At 41.7% G+C, this 25,100-nt stretch overlaps 1 protein-coding gene across 1 annotated transcript in view; it reads right to left on the reverse strand.

Annotated features, from left to right (window-relative positions):
* Positions 1 to 455: 455 nt before the first annotated feature.
* The window catches only part of FCER2 (Fc epsilon receptor II), a 54,733-nt gene continuing 30,088 nt past the window's right edge, over positions 456 to 25,100 (reverse strand). Inside the window, exons 8-9 of the mRNA XM_060238356.1 lie at positions 3,088 to 3,194; positions 456 to 2,076 (exon numbers count right to left, since the gene is read on the reverse strand). Of these exons, the coding sequence (XP_060094339.1) occupies positions 1,935 to 2,076; positions 3,088 to 3,194 (249 nt within the window). The 3' untranslated portion in view covers positions 456 to 1,934. The remainder of the gene's footprint in view (positions 2,077 to 3,087; positions 3,195 to 25,100) is intronic.

Consider the following 25,100-nt stretch of genomic DNA (forward strand, 5'->3'; position numbering starts at 1 on the left):
CAGTTTCTCAACCCACCTGTAGTGCCTCTACCTCTCTCATCTGCCCCTCTCCTGCCTGCCTGCTCATCCACCTGCCTGCCTACTGAGGAGAGGTGGCGATGATGGGGTTGGCATCAATGGTGAAGCGGTTGGCAGAAGTTGTTCCTACTCCTTCTCCCCGCATGCCTGCAGCACTGCCACCTTGGGCGGGGGGAAACGGCTGGCTCCCACTCCTCCTCCCCTGCCCACAGAAGTGGAACGGTGGTGAAGCTGGTGTTGGTGGCAGAGGGGAGCACTGGTGGCTCCCCCTCTCTGGGTCTGCAGAAGAATATCCAGAAGAATATCTGAACCTGAGCCAATTATCGGGATGTATCAATCCATAAGAGGACAGTTCAGTTTGAGATTTAGGACATACTGTTTACAACAAATCAAAAACCTAGAAAAACAAAAGCAAAAAAATTGACCAAATTACCAAGTAAGCTAAAACTTTTTATTACAAAGTAAACCTATATAATAAAATCTACTAACGTGAAAACTCTTAATGCCATATTTTATCTAATCCCTCCATGTGATTAATTCTTCACAAGGCTGTGATGTCACAAATATACATTTCCTTAATTGTATTTACCCACTGGTGTTTACAATGTAAAATATATTGCTTCTGGTTTATTAAATGTAATCTAAGAATGGGTTGTGGAATGGTATGGCATAGGCCAGTCTCATCAGATCTTGTTAGCTAGGCAGAGTCAGTACTGGGATGGGGGACCACCAAGGAAGACTCTGCAGAGGAAGGCTTGCCTTGAAAGTCCCTTGATGGGTTGCAAAAAGTCAGCTGTGACTTGATATACATATAAATGTACATAAAAATTCCAGTAATTTTTAGATCAAGCAGCTTGATTTAATAGAGGGTCCCCAGCCTCTCACTGGGGGTGGGTTTTTCCCCAATTTCAGGGGCTCCAACCCACTGCCATGGAACTGGCCAGCAAGGGAGCCCCACCCCCAAAGAGCACCAGCACACTGCAATGTGCCTGCCATGATGACATCACACAGAAGTGACGTTATCATGCTGGGCAGGTTGCAGAGGGGATGGATCTAGCATTTGGAAAAAACTCTATGATGACCATAGAGCTTTCCCCTGCCAAGTGCTAGAGCGCCCCCCTCCCGTTCCCACAATGTGCCCAGTGCAATAATGTTACTTCTGGGTGACATCCTTACACCATGTCCACAAAGCACGCACAAGGAAAATCCCCCACTGGCTGCTGGGTAGGACCTGGCAACCCTAATTTAATGGCATGCACTCTGGAATAAACATACATGGTATCTTAATTCTGAGACCTTCTGATAAAACTACTGAAACCATTATCCATAATTTAGAGGCTCACTCAGATAACCACCATATGGGGGGGAAATTGTTCTATGTCCACCACAAAACCAGAAGCTTCCCTCAAAGTTGTTATAAATTCTGACTAGACTCCATGATGAGAGATGTCACTGATGGACCATTTTCATTAAATTCTCTCTAAACAAATAACCAACTGAAAAAATTGAACAATGAGTAATCATATATGTCCAAACTTCCTTTGGCTCACATTCTATTACAAGCAAAATGGAATATATTGCTGGAAAAGGTTGCTTGCCTTTTTCAACCACAGCGTTTTGAACTTAATTGAATAAATGGGACCTACTTGGTTGTGCTCCCTCGGGGATCAATCTTAGAAGTAAATTGATCTTTATTTGTAAATATTAAAAATCAGATATGGTATAGTTACTGCAAGTTTACACCAACTTAAATGTGATCACCATTGCCTCATGTGTAGAAATAATTTGCCATAACCATATCCCAGAAGGTATCAGAGTTTGCACTGCTGGAAGATTTGTTTCAGCAAGGGCCCTAAGCAGAATGACAGAGTCATCAAGAGCGAACCTTCTCTTGTGGATTCTGTTCTTGCTGGCCACTATTGGCAATTCCACGGCTTCTCACAAATACTGCCCGCCACCTCGTTGCCACATCCATAATCATTCCAATAACCATTGTTTTGCATCATGACACAGTCTTCGCCATGGCCATAATCATTGGGCTCCCCTGGAAACCAGTGGCTGTGGAAGACAAGTGATGGCAAGGTCAGTAACATTCCTGTGAGGCTGTTTTTACACAAGATTTGGCGAATACTCTCTGATAACCAGCAATGGGTTGTATAGAGAAATGCCATTCACTTTGACCACATCACACTATTGGGAGGTTGGAGGCTTCAAAACCTCCACCATTCCAAGAAGCAGACTTGTGCATTTTTTTCATTATTAATCACAATAATTACACAAATTGGGTGTTCCATAGTATTGTATTTAACATGAAAACGAAACAAAATCCCCATCTAAACAGCCTATAATAAAAAGACTATGATTTTCGTTCATTTTGTTTTGGCTTCTTTCATTACTGTCGTCTCTGTCTGTATCGGTTTCTCTTTTTCAAGGCAAGCAGTGTTTTACTAATAAGGGCCTAGAGCAGGGGTGTCGAACTCGTTTGTTATGAGGGCTGAATCTGACATAAGGGAGACCTTGCTGGGCCAGGCCATCTGTGTGCTTATTTAAGATTAGGTAGCAGAGATATAAACTTTATAAAGGACACAGAAAAACACAATTAAGGATTTTTTTTAAAAAAACTTGAAACATGCTTAAACCATTAGCACTCATTGGACTTAAAGGTAATTTCTTTGTATTTTTCCAATGGGATCCAGGGAAATGGGCAAAGGAAGCTCTGGCTCTTTCCTTCTTTCCCCAGGGGATCAGGAGAGGGAGGAGCCTCAGCCAATAGAAGGAAGGGAGGCTTGGCTCAGTAACTCTGCTGTGCAATTGACAGAGCCTGGCAAAGCAAACTCTGCCTTCCTCCCCAAGGGAGGAGCCTCAGCCAATGGGGAAAATAGAGGTTTTGCTCTGTAGCTCCTGTGCAATTGAGCAAGCCTTGCAAAGCAAGCTGCGATGCAGAAGGGAGTAAGAGAAAAGCAGACGGCAGCCAGTTGCTTGGGGGCCTGATTCAGCCCCTGTGCTGCATGTTTGACACCCCTGATTTAAAAGGTGCTAAGAAACATATACACACATTACTAGACTTACCTGTACTTTAAAGGACTATCATTCACCCAGATGAACATATTTTCACTTTTCATATCATGGAGACCAATCCAATAGCTAGAGACTTTTTTCTTTGATTCAAGAAATGCCTGCAACACAAACCCATTTATGTCATTAGACTAAAATATACTATACCAAGAGTACATTGGTATCTAACCTCTTGGATCCAACATTAACATTACTGTGCTAGGGAGGAGACCACAGTTTTCTATGAATTATATGGATTACTGTTATGTGCTGCCTTTAAAGGCAGCTTGGAAATTGCAACTGGTCCACAATGTGGCAGCTCGATTTCTGCCAAAGGCCAGACAGACGACAGGAACACTTCTTATATGTCTTAAAAATAGGAATGGGTACAAACTAAAGCATGAAGCAAAATTTATCATGGATTTTGCCGTTTATGACCTGAGGCTCATGATCAGTCTGCTGCCATGAATCTCCATGAACTTTTAAAGCCATTTCTGGCAATTCATGGATGAGAAAGCAAGGCGTGAAAGGGATTCTGAGTCTCTTTAACCCCCTGCTTTCTGTTCTCTGCCAAAGCCACAAAAAAAGCTGAGTGGTGAGAAGCTCCCTGCTGCTCAGCTGTTTTTTGCACTTTATTGTGACATCCATTTCAAGTTTAAATTCTTGTTTTGGCTGTGGACTACAAACTGCACACATGTGTCCATCCATACTTAAATCAAGCACTTTGGCTGACAGTAGGGTTGCAAAGTCCAATTCAAGAAATATCTGGGGACTTTGGGGGTGGAGCCAGGAGACTTTGGGGTGGAGCCAGGAGCAAGGGTGTGACAAGCATCATTGAACTCCAAAGGGAGTTCTGGCCATCACATTTAAAGGGACCGCACACCTATTTAAATGCCTTCCTTCCATAGGAAATAATGAAGGATAGGGGCACCTTCTTTGGGAGCTCATAGACTTGGACCCCCTGGTCCAATCTTTTTGAAACTTGGGGGGTATTTTGGGGAGAGACACTGAACACTACATTGAAAATTTGGTGCCTCTTCCTCAGAAAACAGCCCCCCCCCTCAGAGACCCGTGGATCAATTCTCCATTATTTCCTATGGGAAGTCCCCAGCAGACATTTCCCTCCCCTCCCCCCACTCTCTGATGACCCTGAAGCAGGGGGAGGGCCTCAAAATTGGGGGACCTCCTGCCTCCACCTGGGGATTGAGTAACCCAAAGAGCAATGTGGAAAAGTAAAGCAGGAACAAAGCCAAAGGCATCCACGAACAACCCACCTTCCTATGAAAAACTTTATATAAATAAATTACTTGTTAAAGAGACAATAGTTGTAATACATAATTATAAAACCATAAATAAGACAAAAACATATCCCACAAAGACAAAGTCTTATCTCTTAAGCAAAAGTTCCTTTCTTATTAATAGAAGTCTGGGGAAAGCCTTGAACAGCCGTGAAGTACGATTCCAAGAAGAGAATAATCCTTTCAGCCAGGAAGGTGTGTATAAACAAATTCACAGCGTTATTCTGCTAAAGCGACACAGTGCAACTTCGCAGTTCTAAAAGCCGGGAAGATGCGCAAGCGAAAAGCGGTACACCGCTGTTTCGCATGAGCAGCAGAGCGCAATTGAGCGACAGGGAAGCGCACATAGCCCTGTTTCACCCGAGGCTTTAACAAGCTGCACAAGAAATAATATAAGAGTATCACCAACAAGCTAAAAAATACAATGGAAGAATATGACAAAGAAACATATATACGAACCTTCACTAATCCTGAAACATTCATACAAAGCAATAGCTGAACTTCTTTTCTGCAGATTAAAGCGGCACCACACAGCCACACCTCACAGAATATATATGAACAGGTGTCAGACATTACCTAAATCCTTAAAGTTACAGTACATTCTACACTCTTTAAATCAGAAAATGTCAGACATAATATCCACAAAGATCAACAGTAAAACTTACATACAGATGCATTATAAAAATCATTGTCTATAGAAATCAATGTTACAAAAAACATGAAAGATCCCAATCATTGTTCAATCCATTGGGTGTTAAGGAATTCAATTTGAAAATCCAACGCATTTCCTGCCTGAGCAACCATTTATGGAGATCTACTTTACCCTGAAGTCGTAAAGGAAATTTTTCCAAAACAAAAAACCTCAAATCATTAGGATCATGTGCAAATTGGCGAAAATGCTCAGTGAGAGGAGCCTCAGAAATTAAATTTTTTACACAAGACTTGTGTTCCAAAACACGTGTCCTGACAGCACGTCTGGTACTGCCACAATAAATTTTTAAACAAGGACACAAAATAATATAAACACAAGCTTTGGTTGAACAAGTAGTAGTATCATGTAAAGTGACCTTAAAGCCTGTAGTGGGATGTTCATCCAATCTATCCACGGACCCACCTTGTCAGCATCAGAAAAAATGGCCATGACATCATCAGTATAACACCGAAACCATAATACAGAAGAGAAAAATGGATTAACCAGAGCATTGCAATAAAACTCTTTCTCCAAATAATCCATAAACAAACAGGCAACACTAGGAGAAAAGGGGCTCCCCATGGAAACCTCTTTGACTTGTACGTAGAATGAATCCTGAAATCGAAAAAAATTATGTTCAAAAATTATATCTATGAGCTCGAGTAGAAAATGAGTAGGAGGAAGGCGTTCCTCTCTAGAGTCTAAAATGTTCTCCAACACTAGTCTCACCTCATCGTGGGGAATGTTAGTATATAAGGCATTGACATCAAGGGAAACCAACATTGCATTTTCTGTTACTTGAAACCCTTCTATTTGAGCAATAAAATCAGTGGTATCCTTGATGCAGGTAGGTGACAATGGGACAAAAGGTTTTAGAAAAAAATCCACATACTGACTGACAGGCTCTAAAAGGGAAGCAGAAGCGGAAACAATAGGTCTCCTGGGAGGGGGATGACCAGCCTTATGGATCTTGGGGAGTATATAAAAGACCGGAGTGCGTGGAAATTGATTGCAAAGCCATTGTTTAAGTTGATCAGTAATATAACCCATATTATTTGCTTCAACCACAACAATTTGGGGAGGGACGGTGGCTCAGTGGTAGAGCATCTGCTTGGGAAGCAGAAGGTCCCAGGTTCAATCCCCAGCATCTCCAACTAAAAAGGGTCCAGGCAAATAGGCATGAAAAACCTCAGCTTGAGACCCTGGAGAGCCGCTGCCAGTCTGAGTAGACAATACTGACTTTGATGGACCAAGGGTCTGATTCAGTAGAAAGCAGCTTCATATGTTCATAATTTGAATCACTCTCTTAACTTTATCAGTAGGGTCAAAATCCAATAATTTGTAATAAGTGTCATCATTCAATTGACAATGTATCTCTTGAAGGTAATCAGAAGTATTAAGGACAACAATACTTCCACCTTTATCAGCAGGTTTAATAGTAATTGCTTCATTATCAATTAGGGACTGTAAACCTTGTTTGTCCCTGTGTGAAAAATTGCACCATCTAGATTTAAACTGTCTTTCCACTCGTTCAATCTCATGAATAACTAACTTCTCAAACACAGAGAATGAGGAATCAAAATGAGCAGGAGTGAATGTGGACCTAGGTCTAAAAGGTACATCAGATGGAGTGGTATTAATCTCATTATGAAAAAAAATGTTTAATTGCCTAGTGAGTTTATACAAGTCAAGTCTGGCCTGAAATGCATCATCATGAGGGGTGGGAACAAATCCCAACTCCAAATTCAAAACCCTCATCTCAGCTGTTGATAAGGGATGGGACGACAAATTGACAATCAAGTCCATTTTCTGCCTCTCTGGGGGCGTTTCCAAAAAAGAAGAAGGCTAGAATAGATGGAAGGAGCCCTCTGGGTCTGGGATGTCTCAATGCATAATTCCTTCCCAATGTGCCTTCATCCCCTGATGACACATTATTCTCTTCACCTTCTGAAGTGTCCGGTTCGGACCATACATCAGCCCAGCTCACACGTTTCCTGATGGGTTGTAAAGCCCACCAATTATAAACATCAGACTGTTTGTAATCATTTGTGTCCCTTCTGAATTTCTTCACCTTCTTTAAGATGACACTCAAATTGTTTGACCTTAGCTGTTAGATCCTTAAAATTAACATCAAAATTTTGTGAGGTTTTCTCCTTTAAGCCCTCAATCATTGTTTCAATTTCCATCTTTGGTTTAGCAGCCTCTGCCACTGTTCATTTAATTATAAGTAACATTAAGTCCAGTGAGCATTTGTTTAAAACAGCCGCCCACTGGGCTTGAAACTCCTCATCAGATAAAAACATAGCCAGTGGCTTTTGAATTCGTAAACCTCTTGGGATCATATCTGATGTACAATAATCTCTTAAAGAAACTGAATGCATATTCATTCTAAGCTCTTTTTTCATAAGATATTCTAAATTAGACCATGTATTGGCTCCCTCATTGGAAAAAGCAGAGGACACTGTGGATAGAATGTCTAATTATCTCTCTCTCTTAAGCACAGTGCTCTTGAGCTCTTAGTCATCATTTGCAATGGATTTTTCCATTTTCACACAGTAAAATGCAATCGCAAAGTGAAAGCAGCCTAGAGACTTAACCATGTGCTGATGGACAATGAGAGAAGTTCCACTGTGGGAACAAAGGTAATGATAGAGTTTTTAAATGCTGCAGCTTTTAAGATTTAATTGCCTATCCTAATTAAACATTTAGTATAAGTACAGAGGGGAGGGTTTACAGGACTGTGTGTTTCTTTGTATCATTGCTCAGCCTGATGCTTGAATGGAAAAAGTGTACTCTTTTTATGTTTTGTTTATTCAATTTTCTTATATTTTGAATGTGAAGAAACCAATCAATTCTTCTTCTGGTTTCCACTTGGCTCACCAGACACACCTTTCTCCTCGTGAAGTTTTTATTTTATATTAATCTTTTAATTTTTAACTGCTAGCCTGGCTGTAATTATAACAACCTTTGGAATAATCCACATTTGGGAGACGTTTTAAAGAGCCAAGAGTCAGGCGGATATTTAGAATTGACACTGAGAAAATACAAGGACACACTTGAGTAAAGTGATGTTTCAGCCCAGTCAACAAAACTAACAATCACTAGACCCCCAATTTGTGATTCTTTTAATCTGCTAAAAAACATTTCCATGATTTTGCATACTAATTCACTGTCCACTTTCTCTAAATTTAGGACTGCTTGCCATTCCATCCTATTGTCTGAATAAGTATGCTTCTAGCACACAAAAGCTTACATTCTTTGTTGGTCTTAAAGGTGCAACTTGCCTCCTGCTTTGTTCTACTGCTTCGGACCAACACGGCTGCCCACCTGGGTCTAGCTTCAAAACAACTGAAAATTGATTAGTTTTATTTAACTCAGATCCTCGCATTAAACTAGCTTGCTGTGCTGGCAGAGTCAGCAGATTTATCTGTGGTTACTGACACCTCTGCCATGTTTTTCTCAGCACTGGAAGATAATGCTGATAATAATGAAGTAAATGAAAGCCACACAGATCAACTTCAAGGCACAGAAGTCAAGGGACTTAGAGTCATATATAAACCTCTGTGAGTTTTTCCATTTAACTGTGAAAACTGTTGAACTTATTTGCAAAAAATTACAAGTGCTGCATTATAAAATGGATAAGATAAGCAACACAGTATTAAACAGTGATGGAAGAAGAAGAGAAGTAAATGGAAAATATGAATTAATACAGTCAATGTTACCTCAGACTGCAGTCCCCCTGGATGGTGATAAGGCTACAGATACAATTGTTCCCTCTTGTGTCGTGGTGAGTAAATGTAGAGGGAACTACAGATTAGTGCTACAACCTTCCAAGATTAGTCTGACTTTTGTAAATGGACATATCCCCTACTGGAACTCTAAGACGGCAGCTAAGAACTTATCTAAAAGCCTTTGTGGGGAAGCAGGTGAGAGTGGTGGACTTAAAGGAGCTAGAAATCCTGGGTAGTGAGAATCAAGCATTAAGAGTCCTACTGTTCTTCAGTAGCCCAGAAATACCATCAACTTTATTACAAAATAAAGATTGTTTTGAATGTTCAAAGCCTGATATCTGTAAGCATACCATGCCTATTTGGTCTTGCTCTCCAAAGAGTGGAAATGGAGAGGGGCAGTGCTTGAGCTCACCATCCTTAGAGCACAATAGTTTGAAATTGCTAAGATGTGCTAAAGAGCCCTATACTGGCTATTGAGAGTGAAGTCAGACCAGGGAAGTAGCCAGGGGTCCCCCCACCCTTGGGGGGCATTTAAAGAAGTCAGGGGCATCCCCTCATACATACACCAGGCTGTCTCAGAAAAGGTAGCAGATACTGTGGGAGACTGAGCCTGGGACCTTTGCATGCCAAGCAGATGCGTAACCAGTGGAACCACCAGCCCTCCACTCATGTCCGCATGAAGATGTTAGGAAGTGGTTTTGGTCATCTGTAAGCTCTGGTTTGACTAAAGCTTTCTTTGTTTTTTTATGCAAGGATTCAAGAGCAAATAAAACTCTCCTCCTTGCTTACTGAGATCTTCACACCTCCCCACCGCCCCCAAGAGCCAGTTTGGTGTAGTGGTTAAGAGTGTGAACTCATATCTGGGAGAACCAAGTTTGATTCCCCACTCCTCCACTTGCAGCTGCCATAGCTCTCACAGAGCTGTCCTTGAAAGGGCAGCTTCTGTGAGAGCTCTCTCAGCCCCACCTACCTCACAGGGTGTTGTTGTGGGCGAGGAAGGTAAAAGAGATTGTGAGCTGTTCTGAGACTCTGAGATTCAGAGTGGAGGGTGGGATATAAATCCAATATCATCTCCTCCTCCTCTCCCCTCTCCCAGTCTGACTTGGGGTGACACTGGCTTGGGGTGGGAGTGAAACTCTGAATAATAATATGCCCCCCTGTCTAGTCCTCCCACACCATTGGCCCATCAACCTGACTGGGACATTTCTTGTAAGGCAGGGAAAGAGGCTCAGCTGACCAGTCTCTTCTGCTGCTTGCAATATTGTAAGTCATGGAGAGCACAATGTGGAATATGCAAAAAGGAAAGAAAAATAGCTCAAACAGAAAGAGCAGGGTGGGGGGAGGGATATATTTTGGAGCAAACAGGACCAAGAGGTGAAAGTTGCTTGGGAAGGGAGCCGAGCAATGAAATCAGGGGGGAGGAGGGCAGTTGAGCTTCCTTAGGCATTCTTTTGCCTTTGGCGTGAAAGCGGCTGCAAAAAAGGCACTCTGTAATGTCCTGGGTTCGGGCACGAGTAACAGTCAACATACTTTATCAGCTAGTACATCACAAAGACAACATAGCAGGGCCGGGTCCCCGAATATATACATTCGCCCGGAACAACCCACTTCCCAGTCGGGTCCAATCCTGACCAGTTAAACTTCCCACCACAGATCTCCATAGGCAGTTAGCATCTGTCCCTTACAGTCAGGTGATCCGCGGTTTGCCGCTGGCCATCGCAGCACACATAGCCATGCTGTGTTGTAATTTCAGGGACCAAAATGCAAGACACAACACACACACCGTCAGAGCTCAGGAGGGCTTCTTGAAGGCTGTGTTCCGTCCTGCTTTGAGTCCTGCGAGAGATCAGCAGGAGTTTCAAGGGGCAGCAGAACCCTTGATGGGACAGCCAGCGTCAGGAGTAGCAGCAGGGCTCTGAAGGAGGATGGGCAGGGAGGTTGCTGGCAGAATTGCAGAGGCAGGAGAAAACGGGCAGTGGCAACAGGACAGGAGAAGAGCAAGGCACATCAACAAATAAAAAAAAATGGGGAGTGTAAGGAAGATATCTCTCTCTCGGCTTGACTTCGCGAACGAAGATTTAAGAAGGGTGCAATAGTCCACGTCTGCTGCAGGCTCGCTGGTGGCTGACAAGACCAATGTGGGACAGGCAGGTCCGGCCACAGCGGCTGCAGGGAAAAGTCTGATTTAGGGTTGGTGCTGTAGCAGTGCGATTCTTCCTCAATCTCCTTTTGTCCTCAAGACCAGCTATGCGTGTGTTCTCAAAGGAAGAGACAGCCTGGTGGATGGTGTGCCTCCATGCTTTGCGATCTGAGGCTAGGTCAGACCACTGGTGATGGTTGATGCGACAGGTGCCAAGGGATTTCTTCAAGGAGTCCTTGTACCTCTTCTTTGGTGCCCCTCTATTTTGATGGCCGGTGGAAAGTTCGCCATACAGGGCAATCTTCGGAAGGCGGTGGTTTCCATCCTGGAGATATGCCCTGCCCAGCGCAGCTGCATCTTCAACAGCAGTGCTTCGATGCTTGTAACCTCTGCCCGCTTGAGGACTTCAGTGTTGGTCACAAAGTCACTCCAGTGGATGTTGAGGATGGTGAGAAGGCAGCGCTGATGAAAGCGCTCAAGGACTCGCAGGTGATGACGGTATAAAACCCACGATTCGGAGCCATAGATGAGGGTTGTCATCACAACCGCTTTGTAAACATTGATCTTTGTGCCTTTTTTCAGATACTTGTTGCTCCACACCCTTTTATGCAGTCGGCCAAATGCACGGTTTGCCTTTGCCAGTCTATTGTCAATCTCCTTGTCGATCTTGGCGTCTGAGGAGATGATGCACCCCAGGTAGCTGAACTGCTGGACTGTCTTCAAAACTGATTCACCCACAGTGATGCAACGAGGGTGATAATCTTCCTGGGGTGCAGGCTGGTGGAGAACTTCTGTCTTCTTCAGACTAACTTCTAGGCCGAATAGCTTGGCAACCTCTGCAAAGCAGGACGTCATATGCTGCAGAGCTGATACCGAGTGGGAGACAAGTGCAGCATCATCAGCAAACAGTAGCTCTCGGATAAGTTTTTCCATTGTCTTGGAGTGGGCCTTTAGTCGCCTCAGGTTGAACAGGCTGCCATCGGTGCGATAGCGGATGATACTGGCTGATTTGCTTTCAATTCCCTTCCTAATAATTCCCAGCATGGCGTTGGCCTTTTTTTTATTGCAATCGCACACTGTCTTGACATTTTCAGTGAGTTATCTACCACGACCCCAAGATCTCTCTCTTGGTCAGTCTCTGCCAGTTCACAACCCATCAGCTTGTATTTGTAGCTGGGATTCTTGGCCCCAATGTGCATTACTTTGCATTTGGCCACATTGAACCGCATCTGCCACGTTGACGCCCACTCACCCAGCCTCAACAGATCCCTTTGGAGTTCCTCACAATCCTCTCTGGTTCTCCCCACCCTGAACAATTTAGTGTCATCCACAAACTTGGCCACTTCACTGCTCACTCCCAACTCTAAATCAATTCTGAACAAGTTAAAGAGCATGGGACCCAGTACCGAGCCCTGCGGCACCCCACTGCTTACCGTCCTCCACTGCGAAGACTGCCCATTTATACTCACTCTCTGCTTCCTATTACTCAGCCAGTTTTTGATCCACAAGAGGACCTGTCCTTTTACTCCATGACTCTCAAGCTTTCTAAGGAGCCTTTGATGCAGAACTTTATCAAAAGCTTTCTGGAAGTCAAGGTAAACAACATCTATCGGGTCTCCTTTGTCCACATGTTTGTTCACCCCCTCAAATAAATGTAACAGGTTAATGAGGCAAGATCTTCCCTTACAGAACCCATGCTGAGTCTTCCTCAATAACCCGTGTTCATCAATGTGCCTACTCATTCTGTCCTTGATAATGCTTTCTACCAACTTTCCCAATATTGAAGTCAGACTGACTGGCCTGTAATTTCCCGGATCTCCTCTGGAACCTTTTTAAAGATGGTGACATTTGCTACCTTCCAGTCCTCAGGAACGGAGGCAGATTTCAATGAAAGATTACAGATTTTTGTTAGAAGATCCACAAGTTCAACTATGAGTTCTTTCAGAACTCTTGGATGTATGCCATCCGGACCTGGTGACTTATTAGTTTTTAATTTGTCTATCAGTTGTAGGACCTCCTCTTTTGTCACCTCAATCTGACTCAGGTCTTTCAACACCCCTTCCAAAATTAGTGGTTCTGGGGCGGGCAAAAAGTTCTCATCTTCCACAGTGAAGACGGAGGCAAAAAATGCATTCAGCTTCTCAGCCATTTCCCTATCCTCCTTCAGTAATCCTTTTACCCCATGGTCATCCAAGGGCCCCACTGCCTCCCTGGCTGGTTTCTTACTTCTAACATATTTGAAGAAATTTTTATTGTTGGTCTTTATGTTTTTTGCAATATGCTCCTCATAGTCCCTTTTTGCCTGCCTGATCACAGTCTTGTATTTGATTTGCCACAGCCTGTGTTCCCTTTTACTAATCTCACTTGGACTGGTTTTCCACCGCTTAAAGGAGTCCTTCTTACCTTTTACAGCTTCCATTACTTTGTTTGTTAACCATGCAGGCCTTTTCTTATGCCTGTTTGTGCCTTTCCTAACTTGTGGTATGTATTTTATCTGAGCTTCTAGGATTATAGTTTTAAATAGTCTCCAAGCTTCCCCAAGGGTTTTGACCGTATTTACCTTTCCTTTCAGTTTTCTCCTCACATGCCTCCTCATCTCATTGAATTTACCCCTTTTAAAGTTAAACGTGGTTGTGGCGGTCTTTTTGGGCAACTCCCTATTTATACAAACGGTGAAATCAATAACATTATGGTCACTGCTACCAAGTGGCGCAATCACTTTTACATCTCTCACAAAGTCTTGGGCATTACGTAGGACCAAATCCAGGATCGCCCCACCCCTGGTAGGTTCTGAGACCATCTGCTCCATAGCACAGTCATTGAGAGCATCAAGAAACTCAATCTCTTTCTCTCGACCAAAACACATATTGACCCAATCAATCTGCGGGTAGTTAAAATCAGCTATTACGACACAGTTTTTACGTTTAGCCGCTATCTTTAAGCCTTCCATCATATTATAATCGTCCTCTCTCTTTTGATTTGGTGGGCGATAACAAACTCCCATAGTTAAATTTCCTTTTGGGCCCTCTATTTCAACCCAAAGCATTTCTAAAAGTGAATCTAATTCTCTGACCTCAGTCTTACTGGACCGTATATCCTCTCTGACATACAGAGCCACCCCACCTCCAACCCTTCCCTCCCTATCCTTCCGATATAACTTATATCCAGGAATCACCGTGTCACACTGATTCTCCTCATTCCACCAAGTTTCTGAAATTCCCACAATGTCTATGTTTTCTCCCAACACTAAACATTCCAATTCACCAATTTTACTTCGAACACTTCTAGCATTTGCATACAAACATCTATAATTTCCCAGGCAGGCTAGGCCCGCCACCTTCCTCCTGCCGCCTTGAGACTCTGGTAGACAGTCCATACTGTTTGTCACCATCACAATGGACAACTCTGGTCCGTTACCCGGTAGAAAAATAGCAGCCAACCCTTCATCTCTTTGAGACGAGTCCTCCCGAACCAGAGACATTTCATCTCTTGTCAGCTTTTCCCCAAGATTTAGTTTAAAAATTGCTCTGCCACCTTTTTGATTTTAAGTGCAAGCTGCCTGGTTCCATCCAGGGACAAGTGGAGACCGTCTCTTTTGTACAGCTCCCGCTTGTTCCAGAAAGAATCCAAGTGCCTAACAAACTTAAATCCTTCCTCCTTACACCATTGTCTCATCAACACATTGAGACTTCTCATTTGTGTCTCCTGCCCTGCATGTGGAACAGGTAGCACTTCTGAGAAGGCTACTTTGGAGGTCCTGGCCTTATGTCTCCCACCTAGCAGCCTAAATTTTTCCTCCAGGACCTCACGACTGCATTTCCCCACATCGTTGGTGCCAACATGCAGCACGACCACAGGCTCCTCCCCAGCACTGTCTATCAGCCTATCTACTACACACGTAATGTCCGCTACCTTCGCACCAGGCAGGCAAGTCACCATACAGTCAGTACGTGGTTTCTCCACCCAGCTTTCTACTTGCCTAAGGATCGAATCACCAATTACCAAAACCCCCCCTCTGCCCAAAGATGGTTCCTTGGCACGAAAGAATTCCCGCTCACCAACCGAAGAAGAGATCCCTTCTGAGGACGCATTCCCCTTATCCTCAGCATGGTGCCCTGTTCCCTCCCGACCCTCACGCTCTCTGGCAGCAATGGGGCTGCTACGTTCAGAGCGAGGCTCATCTAATACGCCCCCGAGAGTCTTTTCCAAGTGCCTAACTGACCATATCTGCTTCTCCAGGGCAGTCACCTCGGCCTCAAGGGTACGGACTCATTCCCTGAGGACCAGGAGCTCCTTGCATCGAGCACATACCCAAGACTTCTGTCCTTTGGGCAGATAGTCGTACATGTGACACTCAGTGCAAAACACTGGAAAGCCCCCAACCCCCTGCTGGCATTCTATCTTCATGTTATATATATTAAAATATACAGTCCTCTTTAAATGCTGTTTGTTTAAGTGGCTCCCCTTCTGGAGGGTCAACTTACCTTATTGGGAAAACGAAATCAGGGATCTGGGTTCCTGGTCCTTAGGGAGCCCCCAGGCGAAGAGACTTTCTTCCTTCTGGCTCTCCCCAACCCCCCAACACCTCCAAGAGGGCACTATGTGCTCTCATCTCTATTAGATAGTTTGCTAGAATACCTACCTCACCTTTCCCATCACAGGATGGATTTCTTTATCAATTAAGAATGTCCTTTCTTAAGGCAACAAGCCTCATGTGGACTTTATCTTAAGATAATCACTCTTGCATAGCCAGCTCAAGCTAACAGGTTATCGGCCCAGCAGTCTGCTAAGAGAATAAATCCTTGTGGAAAGCAAAGCTGCTGATTAGCAAAAAAGTAAGGTCCCAGTTGTGGCTTGAAAGAATTAAAAGGGTAGAAAAGCATAGTAGTCAACACAGATTACAGATATCCGCTAACAATGCTGAAAGAAGGAAATTCTGCAACATGGAAAATGCAGTTAGAAGCCCTATTCAGAAAGAGGGTTGCCAGTCTCTAGATGGGGCAGAAGTCTCCCAGAATGCCAATTGATTTCTGAATACAGAGATCAGTTCCCCTGGAGACATGCCTGATTTGGAGGCAAAGGCAAAGGCTTCAACTCATTTGTTACAAGGGCCAGATCTGACATAAATGTCACTTTGTTGGGCTGGGCCATGCATGCCATAAAATGTAATGTGAGGTAAACCTTATAAAGGTGATTTCAGATGTCAGATGTTGAATAGTGGCAGCGAATGACAATAGCAGCCTGGATTGGATTAGGTGTGATAAGCAGGCAGGTAGTAGGCATGGTGTTGGTAATGAGACAGGAAACCTATGTCTTAATTCCATCCAGGAAGATGCAAAGAATAAATGGACATACGTCTGACATTAGAAACCACAACATTCATTTGCCAACCTAAGAGCAGCAGTGCTCTTACAAAGGAATTTCAAATGGAGATGAGAAAGAGGGACTGCTGAATTGCAATCGATAATGAAATTCAAGACAATACATCTTCCAGGACTGAATTGTGAACTAGTTTTCCTGTCTTATTACCTATGTGTGTACTATTCACTTGGTATCTGAAATCACTCCACTCTTCAAGATATAAGGACCAATCCAAACATTCTAATTCCTAATTAGGGTTTTTTTGAAAGAAAATAAATCCAGATAGGAACAGACAGAGCCATTTTTAAACCCCCCAACTTTTGAGAATAAGAGGCAGAGAGAGAGAAGCAAAGGCAGGCTTGTCTCTGTATCTCTCCCACACAAAGCAGCCACAGAACTCTCTGCATGCCTATATGGCAGGAAGCAAAGTGCCATGGAGGAAGATGGGAAACAAAGGCATGGTACGGCTGTAGCAGCAGCCCTGGAAGCAGGAGAAGGAGGTCGCTTGGTAGGCTGGATCTGAGCCCCACATGGGATGGATACAGCCCATGGGCCAAACATTTGACACCCCTGATCTAAGGCATTATATTCCTCTGTGGTCCCTCTCCAAACCCCACTCTTCCCAGGCTCTACTCTAAATCTCCAGGAATTTCCAATCCAGAATTTGGCAACCCTTCTCATTAGAGATCAACTGATAAGCATGAATCAAAAAGACTGGCCACTCCTGAAGCTGAGCAGGTAGCATGGGACCTAAAGGATGACAAAGCAACAGACCTAATAATGGTAAATGTAGCTGACACACATCTTTTGTATTTATGGGAGGCCATAACTGTAAAGGACATGTGTAATACATTATGCAAAATACAGAAGAAAAGGGTGGCAAAGAAGTCTGAATCTTAAAAGATGGCATCACATGTAAATAAACTTGTTAGCATTACTGTTCAACTGAGAACCACAGGGAAAGAGTACTCAGAGTAATGGCTCTCATATCTCTTCCAAATTCTTTTGGTTCTCTATTAAACTCTTTGGAAACCAGACCAACAATCCATTTATGATGTTAAATTACAACTAAGTGGAAGGAAGGAAGCTGAAAGCACAGAAATGGAGCTGCACAGAAGAAAGCCTTTCAAATGCAGAAATCCTAGCTGAGCTGAGAACAATAGAAGACTGTTACCAAGACAGTCAACCCCAAGTAGGAAATTCAATGGTTTCAATGGAAGGAAAACCAACTGCCCTAAGGCCTTCAAGTAGTAAACACGTACATTCAATCACAGAAGGCTAAATTAGACGTGCATCTAGGCTTCCCCCCCCCCCCCGCCTTGGCGGGGGACCCCCGAATTTGCAGCCTCCTCCCCCGCTCTCCAAAAATCCAGAAGTGGGGAGGGGGGGAGAGAACGTGCATGTAGGCATCATATCATTGTAGAGCTCCTGCAGGTTTAGAAACCTGCAAACAGTTTTTAAAATGTGTGCCCCTTTAAGGCTGCACAGGAAACAGGAAGGGCTTCATGGGAAAGGGTCAGTAACAGTTTCCATGGAGAACGGCCCCTCCCTTTCGTTTGCTTTCGTTTTCACAGCAAGTGAAGTTCTGCTGGAAGGAGACCAAGTAAGTATTTGTGTGTGTGAGAGAGGGAGGGGGCAGGGGATTCCCTGGTTTGGAGGCCCTCCCTCCCTTTAAAAAGCGTGGGGGGAGGGAAATGTCTACTGTGCACTCTATTATTCCCTATGGAGAACGATTCCAATAGGGAATAATGGGGAATTGATCCGTGGGTATCTGGGGCTCTGGGGGGGGCTCTAGGGGGGTATCTGGGGCTCTGGGGGGCTGTCTTTTGGGGTAGAGGCACCAAACTTTTAGTATAGCATCTAGTGCCTATCCCCAAAATACCCTCCAAGTTTCAAAACAATTGGATTGTCCAATTCTATGAGCCCCAAAAGATGGTGCCCCTATCCTTAATTATTTCCTACGGAAGAAAGGCATTTAAAAAGGTGTGCTGTCCCTTTAAATGTGATGACCAGAACTCCCTTGGAGTTCAATTATGCTTGTCACACCCTTGTTTCTGGCTCCACCCCCAATGTCTCCTGGCTCCACCCCCAAAGTCTCCTGGTTCTGCCCCAAAAGTCCCCAGATTTTTCTTTAATTGGACTTGGCAACCCTATGTGCATCCCTCAGTCTGACCCATGGATGACACAGCAAAAGTTGCTAAGCAGTTCCTGAGGGAGCACATCACAGAGTCCTACACTCCACAGCAAGGAGCCCTGTGGCACAGGGTGGTAAAGCTGCAGTACTGCAGTCCAGGCTCTCTGCTCATGACCTGAGTTTGATCTCGGCGGAAGCTGGGTTCAGGTAGCCGGCTCAAGGTTGACTCAGCCTTCCATCCTTCTGAGGTCTGTAAAATGAGTACCTGGCTTGCTGGGGGGAAAGTGTAGATGACTGGGGAAGGCAGTGTAAAACCACCCTGTACAAGTCTGCCATGAAAATGTTGTGATGCAACATCACCCCAGAGTCAGAAATGACTGGTGCTTGCACCTTTACCTTTTACACTCCACAGCAGAATGGCTTGGCTGCAAGAAGCCAGCATCTGACGGAGATGGTAAGATGCATGGCGCACAACAAAAACTAGGGCAAACAGTCCTGGCAGCTACATACTTAACAAAAGACTTTCTCTCCGACCTCCAAGAGAGCAACAAGTACTCTCGTCTCTGCTATTCCATGTGGATTTCATTATTAATGATGAATATCCTGTCCTTTCTTGGTTTTAAACAATTTTATTAATAACATATGGTTACAATATTTAATTACGGTATGTCCTTGCTATCTCAAACCCATATGATATTTTCAACCCCCCCTCCCTCCATTACTAGACTTCCGCCGAAGTTATATACTTAAGTTCAATTAAAAAGGCACCCCTAACCAATCAAAAATCAATGTCTTTCTTTTCTCCCATTCACATTAAAAAATTGTCCAATGTCTTTTTACATTCCACTCTTGCTCTATGTATTCTCTAAATTTCTTCCACTCCTTTTTAAACAGATCCAAATCATAGTCAAAGTTCTTGCTAGCTTGTCCATCTCACTCCACGATTAAACTTTCACAATCCAGTCCCATTTCTCTGGTATTTTTTCTTGCTTCCACAACTGCGCTTACAATGTCCTAGCAGCTGAGAGCAAATACCAAATTAAAGTCCTATCTTTTGGAAATTTATCTATTTGTAGTCCTAGCAGAAAAGTCTCTGGAACTTTCTTAAAGTCATATCCCAAAATTTTAGAGATTTCTTGTTGTATCATCTGCCAAAACTTTTTCGCTTTTTCACAAGTCCACCACATATGAAAAAAAGAACCCTTGTGGTTTTTACATTTCCAAAATCTTTCTGACATCTTTTTACTCATCTTTGCCAGTTTTTTCAGAGTCATATACCACCTATACATCATCTTAAAACAATTCTCTTTAATATTTTGACATGTTGATATCTTCATCGAGCTCTTCCAAAGGTATTCCCATATATCCATTTGTATTTCTCTATTTACATTAATTGCCCGTTTAACCATTTGAGATTTTACTACTTCTTCTGTAGACCATTTCAATAGTAATTTATATACTTTCGATATTAATTTTTCATTGTCTCCAAGCAGAACCCTTTCCAATTCTGTTTGTTCACGTCTAATTCCATCAGATTTAATATCGTTTTCCATCAAACTTTTTATTTGTTGCATTTGAAACCAATCGTACTTGTTGTTTAACTCTTCTGCAGACTTTAATTCAATTTTGTCACCTTGAATTTTGAGCAGTTGATTATATGACATCACTCTTTCTTCATCAGATTCAGCTGTTATTTTTATTACTTCTGCTGGCACTATCCAAAGCGGCTTTCTCTCATCGCCATATTTCTTATATTTTATCCAAGTGTTTAATAAGCTATTTCTAATATAGTGGTGAGAAAAAAGACCATCCATCTTATTTTTCCCATAATACAAATAAGCGTGCCAGCCGAATTTATTCCCATGAGCTTCTAACCATAGAAGTTTTTTATCTAACAGCATTATCCAATCTTTAATTCATGTCAAGCAAACTGCATCATGATAAAGTCTTAAGTCCGGAAGTTGAAAACCTCCTGTCTCCTTAGCATCTGTTAAAATCTTCATCTTAATCCTTGGTTTCTTCCCAGCCCATACAAAATCAGAGATCTTCCTTTGCCATTTATTGAATTGTTTGCTATCTTTCACAATCGGGATAGTTTGGAACAAATACATTATTCTTGGCAAAATATTCATCTTAATTGCAGCAATCCTGCCCAATCCATTTCATCAAATCTTTGTCCATCTTGCACCATAGCTTTTCGTAATTATTTTTAAACAAGTCAATATTCTTCATAGTTATTTCTAGGCCAAGATATTTAACTTTAGAAGTAACTTCACATCCCATCAAAGTCTGCAATTCTTTCTGTCTGTTTGGTTGCATATTTTTACATAAAAATTTTGACTTCTCTTTGTTTATACATAATCCCGCTATCTCTCCATATTCTTTTATCTTGGCTAACAACAATGGTGTCACTTGAATCGGATTCTCTATAATGAACACAATATCATCTGCAAATGCTTTATATTTGTAAAAGAATCCTCTAATTTTTAATCCAAGCTTCATTATAAACAACAATGGTGAAAGCGGGCATCCTTGTCTTGTACATTTGCTCACCTTCAACTCTTTTGTAAGATCTGCATTTACACACAGTTTTGCATGTTGTTCCATGTATATTGCTTTCGTCATTCTTACAAAATGTTCCCCTAAATTTATTTTTTCCATTACTGCAAACATGAAGTCCCAGTTCAAATTATCAAAGGCTTTTTCTGCATCCACAAAAAATAAAGCTGCTTCTTTTTCTGAATGTTTCTCATAATATTCCACAGTATTAATAACAGCTCTTACATTGTCTCTTATTTGCCTTTTAGGGAGAAATCCAGCTTGATCTTCTTTTATAAAATTAATCAGATATTGCTTCAGTCGTTCTGCCAAAATTCTTGTATAAATCTTATAATCATTATTTAGTAGTGAAATTGGTCTATAATTCTTTACATTTGTGATGTCTTTATCTTCTTTAGGAATCAACGAAATTACAGCCTCCTTCCAAGTATTTGGAATTTTCCCTTTTTCTCTTATCGTATTCAACAATTTTTGCAGTTTAGGTACTATCGTATCTTTAAGAATTTTATAAAATTTAGTTGTAAACCCATCTGGCCCAGGAGCTTTACCTTCTTTCATTGCTTTTATAGCTGCTTCAATTTCAATTTTTTCTATTGGATCATTTAAAATCTTTTTCATGTATTCAGTCAGGGGTGCTATTTGAATATTTCGTAGATATTCTTCCATTATGTCTTTTCTGATTTTCACACCTTTGAATAAATTTGCATAATATTTAAAAAATTCTCTTTTAATTCCATTTTGATCAACCATCTCTTTTTGATTTACCATGATTTTGTTAATAATTCTATTTTCTTTCTTTTTTTTCAATTGCCAGGCTAGATACTTCCCAGGTTTATTTGCGCCTTCAAATGATTTTTGTTGCAAACTTTTTAAATTCCATTCTAATTCTTTATTCAACGTGTCTTACTTGGGATTGTAATATTGTGATTTCTTTTATTAATTTCTTCTTTCCTGGTCTTTTTTAAAATTCCTCTTCTTTTTTCTTTATTTCATTTTGTAAACCTAGCAACCGCTCTTTCTTGGCCCTCTTATCTTTATTATTCAATGTGATTAGTAATCCTCTCATTACTGCTTTATAGGTATCCCAAACTGTCTGAAATTCCACATCATCAGTCTCATGTATTTGAAAGAACGCTGCAGTTTCCTTTTCTAAAAATGTCACAGTGTCTTTATCTTGTATCAGATCCTCGTTAATTCTCCATCTTCTTGTTTTCTTTTGCAGTTTTGTAGTCCAGCATATTGGGTTATGATCTGCACTAACCTTTGGTAGAATCGCCACTTTTTTAGTTATGAGGCCCAAACTTTTGGAGCCCCATAACATATCTATTCTGGAAAAAGAATTATGTCTTGCTGAAAAGAAGATATAGTCTCTTACTTCAGGATTAAACTTTCTCCAGATATCTTCCAAATTTTCTTGTTTAACCAACTCGAAAAAAGAATTTGGTAGTTTTCCTTCTTTGTCTGTCTTCTTTGGCTTGATCTATCAATATTATTTTGTATTGTCCCATTAAAATCACCCATCATCAAGATCTGGTCATATGACATTTCATCTAACTGTCGATTAATGTCTTTAAAGAACTTGTCTTTCGCTCCATTGGGCGCATATAATCCTAGTAGCAACGGGTTTTTTGCCTCCATCATCACTTCCACTGCAATATATCTTCCTTCTTTGTCTTTAAATATCAATTTTGGTTCTAATTGTTCTTTAATATAAAAGACTACTCCTCTTTTCTTTTGTTCTGCCAAAAAATTCCAGTCCCAAATTTTTATTCCACAAAAATTTATAATCCTTTTGTTGTATATGAACTTCCTGTAGACAAATTATATTACATTTTTGTTTTTTAATCCAATGAAATGTTACTTTTCTTTTTTGTGGTGAATTTAGTCCATTTACGTTCCAAGATAGTAACTTGTACTCCATTATGGTGCAGAATCCTTATTCTCTTCAAAAAAACTATACATCTTTTGTTCATTCTTTATTGTAATCCTTTTTCCATGTTGTTCGAAACCAAGACCTTCAGGTAGTATCCATTTGTATCTTGTGCCCTCCACACGCAACTTCTCTGTTAACCTCTTGTACTTCTTCCTGTCGTTAATCACTTGCCTTGGTAGCTCTTTCATTATTTTAACTCTACTCCCTTCTATTATGCAAGCTTTTTGAAAACCTTTGTTTAGAATTCTTCCTGCTATGTCTTTAGACCTTAATTTTATAACAATGTCTCTTGGTAGACCTTTGTCCTTTGCATATGCTAAGTTAACTCTGTAGACACTATCCAGCATACTTCTGAATTTTTCAGGATCTTCTTCTAAGTATTCAGCAATGATTTTCACCAAATAATCCATTAAATTCATCTCTTCCCCTTCAGGTAGTCCTCTCAGACGCACTTGTGTTTCCATTAATCTGCAGTCATGAATTGTGACCTTCTCTTGGAGTTTTAGAAGGGTAACAGCATGTGTATCCACTTTCTCTTCAACACCCTTAACTCTGTCCTTGATCATACCCAGTTCATCTTTAAAGTCCTCAACATCTTTTCTAAGATCTCCAATATCTTTTTAAAGTTCTTTTTTAAGGGCCATTAACATTTTGTCCACCCCTTTCATCATCCTGGCTTCCAAGGCATCAAATTGGATTTGCATTTTGTCAAAGGAATGAGGTCTTGCACGGATTACCCTTCCTTCTGACATAAAAACCTCACCAAAACTTAAAAGGTCTCCAAATCAAAATCCAACACCAAGTCCAATAGCTTAGAACATGCTGTTTAAAACAAGACTAATTTAGTCTTTCTCCTACCTTCCTGGGCTGAGATATTGATTTTTAACAGATTTGGCAATTTTCCTCCCTTTCAAAATGGCGATCGTTGTTTCTCTATGGTTAAAAGAAGTTCCTAGTGAGGACTTTCTTGGTCTTGGTCTTAATTCCTTCCTGGTTCAACTGTCAGTCTTTTTCATTGGCCAGCAAGGTTTTACTTCCTCATTTAAATTGCTCAGTTCTCTTCCACCAAGTATCGCAGCCTTTGGAGCTTGTTATGTTGATTACCAGTTTAGAGCGAGAAGCGAAAGAGCCTGTGTCATCAGCCACAGGTATTCAAAACAATTTCATTCTTTTTCAAGTTCTATTAAAGTTTTTAGTTTAAAAGAATTCAGATTAGGCAGACCCTTATCTTCATTCTGTTTCGCCTCAGTTCCAATTATTTTTAATTCTCACTGTCATTTAGATTAGCTTAGAAAAGTCCCGGAGCAGAAATATAAATCAAAGTACCTTATCTGTTATGTTCTTGCACTTCCGCCTTTCTGTTCATTAAGTTGTAAATCAGTCCTTAAAGTGAATGTCCGACAGGCTTAAACCAATTTTTTTGCTTTTAATCCTTTGTAGATGATAGAAAACATTCCCTCTTAAACGCTGGATCTTCAAGGCTTCCAGAAGGCAGGTTTAATTGCCTAATTTCAGCCGAGATCTACGACTGAAGGTATTCGACGTTATCTTGGTCCAATATCTGACTGATATTGGTGGGCAGAGATCCCCAGAGGGGTCTTTACTACCCTGAACAAAGGAATAAAATTCCCCCTTAGTCAGGGATGCAGCTCTGTCAGCACACTCAAACCAGAAGCCAATATCCTGTCCTTTCTTAAAGCAACAAGTTTCATATGGACTTATGGTAGGCTCCATTCCACATGTACAGCCAGCTCAAGCTAACACATTGTGACACTGAATGGTCTGATCTGTAGTGGCAGGATTCTTCTAGGGGGCATATGTAGAACCCCGAGGAATCCTGAAGTGTACTGGCTTTCTTTCTCCCCTTCTCTCTCCCTGGGCTTATAGCTTTCAGTCCCATTGATGGGGAGAAAAATGGGATACAAGTATTTTCAGTTAAATTATCACCTGTCATAATTACAGGCCTTTTGACAGAATACAATAACCGGCAAAACACAAATAATTCCTAATAAGGAATAGTTTGACGCACCAGTAATTATGTTAAAATCTGAAGAAGTAAGCAGTGACTCACAAAAGCTCATACCCTGCCACAAATCTGGTTAGTCTTTAAGGTGCTACTCAACTCTTACTCTTTTCTGGGTTAAAAATGTATCCAACAGGTTCCTGTGACATTTCCACAAA

This window comes from Heteronotia binoei, chromosome 5, assembly GCF_032191835.1.
Source record: "Heteronotia binoei isolate CCM8104 ecotype False Entrance Well chromosome 5, APGP_CSIRO_Hbin_v1, whole genome shotgun sequence".
Taxonomy (NCBI): domain Eukaryota; kingdom Metazoa; phylum Chordata; class Lepidosauria; order Squamata; family Gekkonidae; genus Heteronotia; species Heteronotia binoei.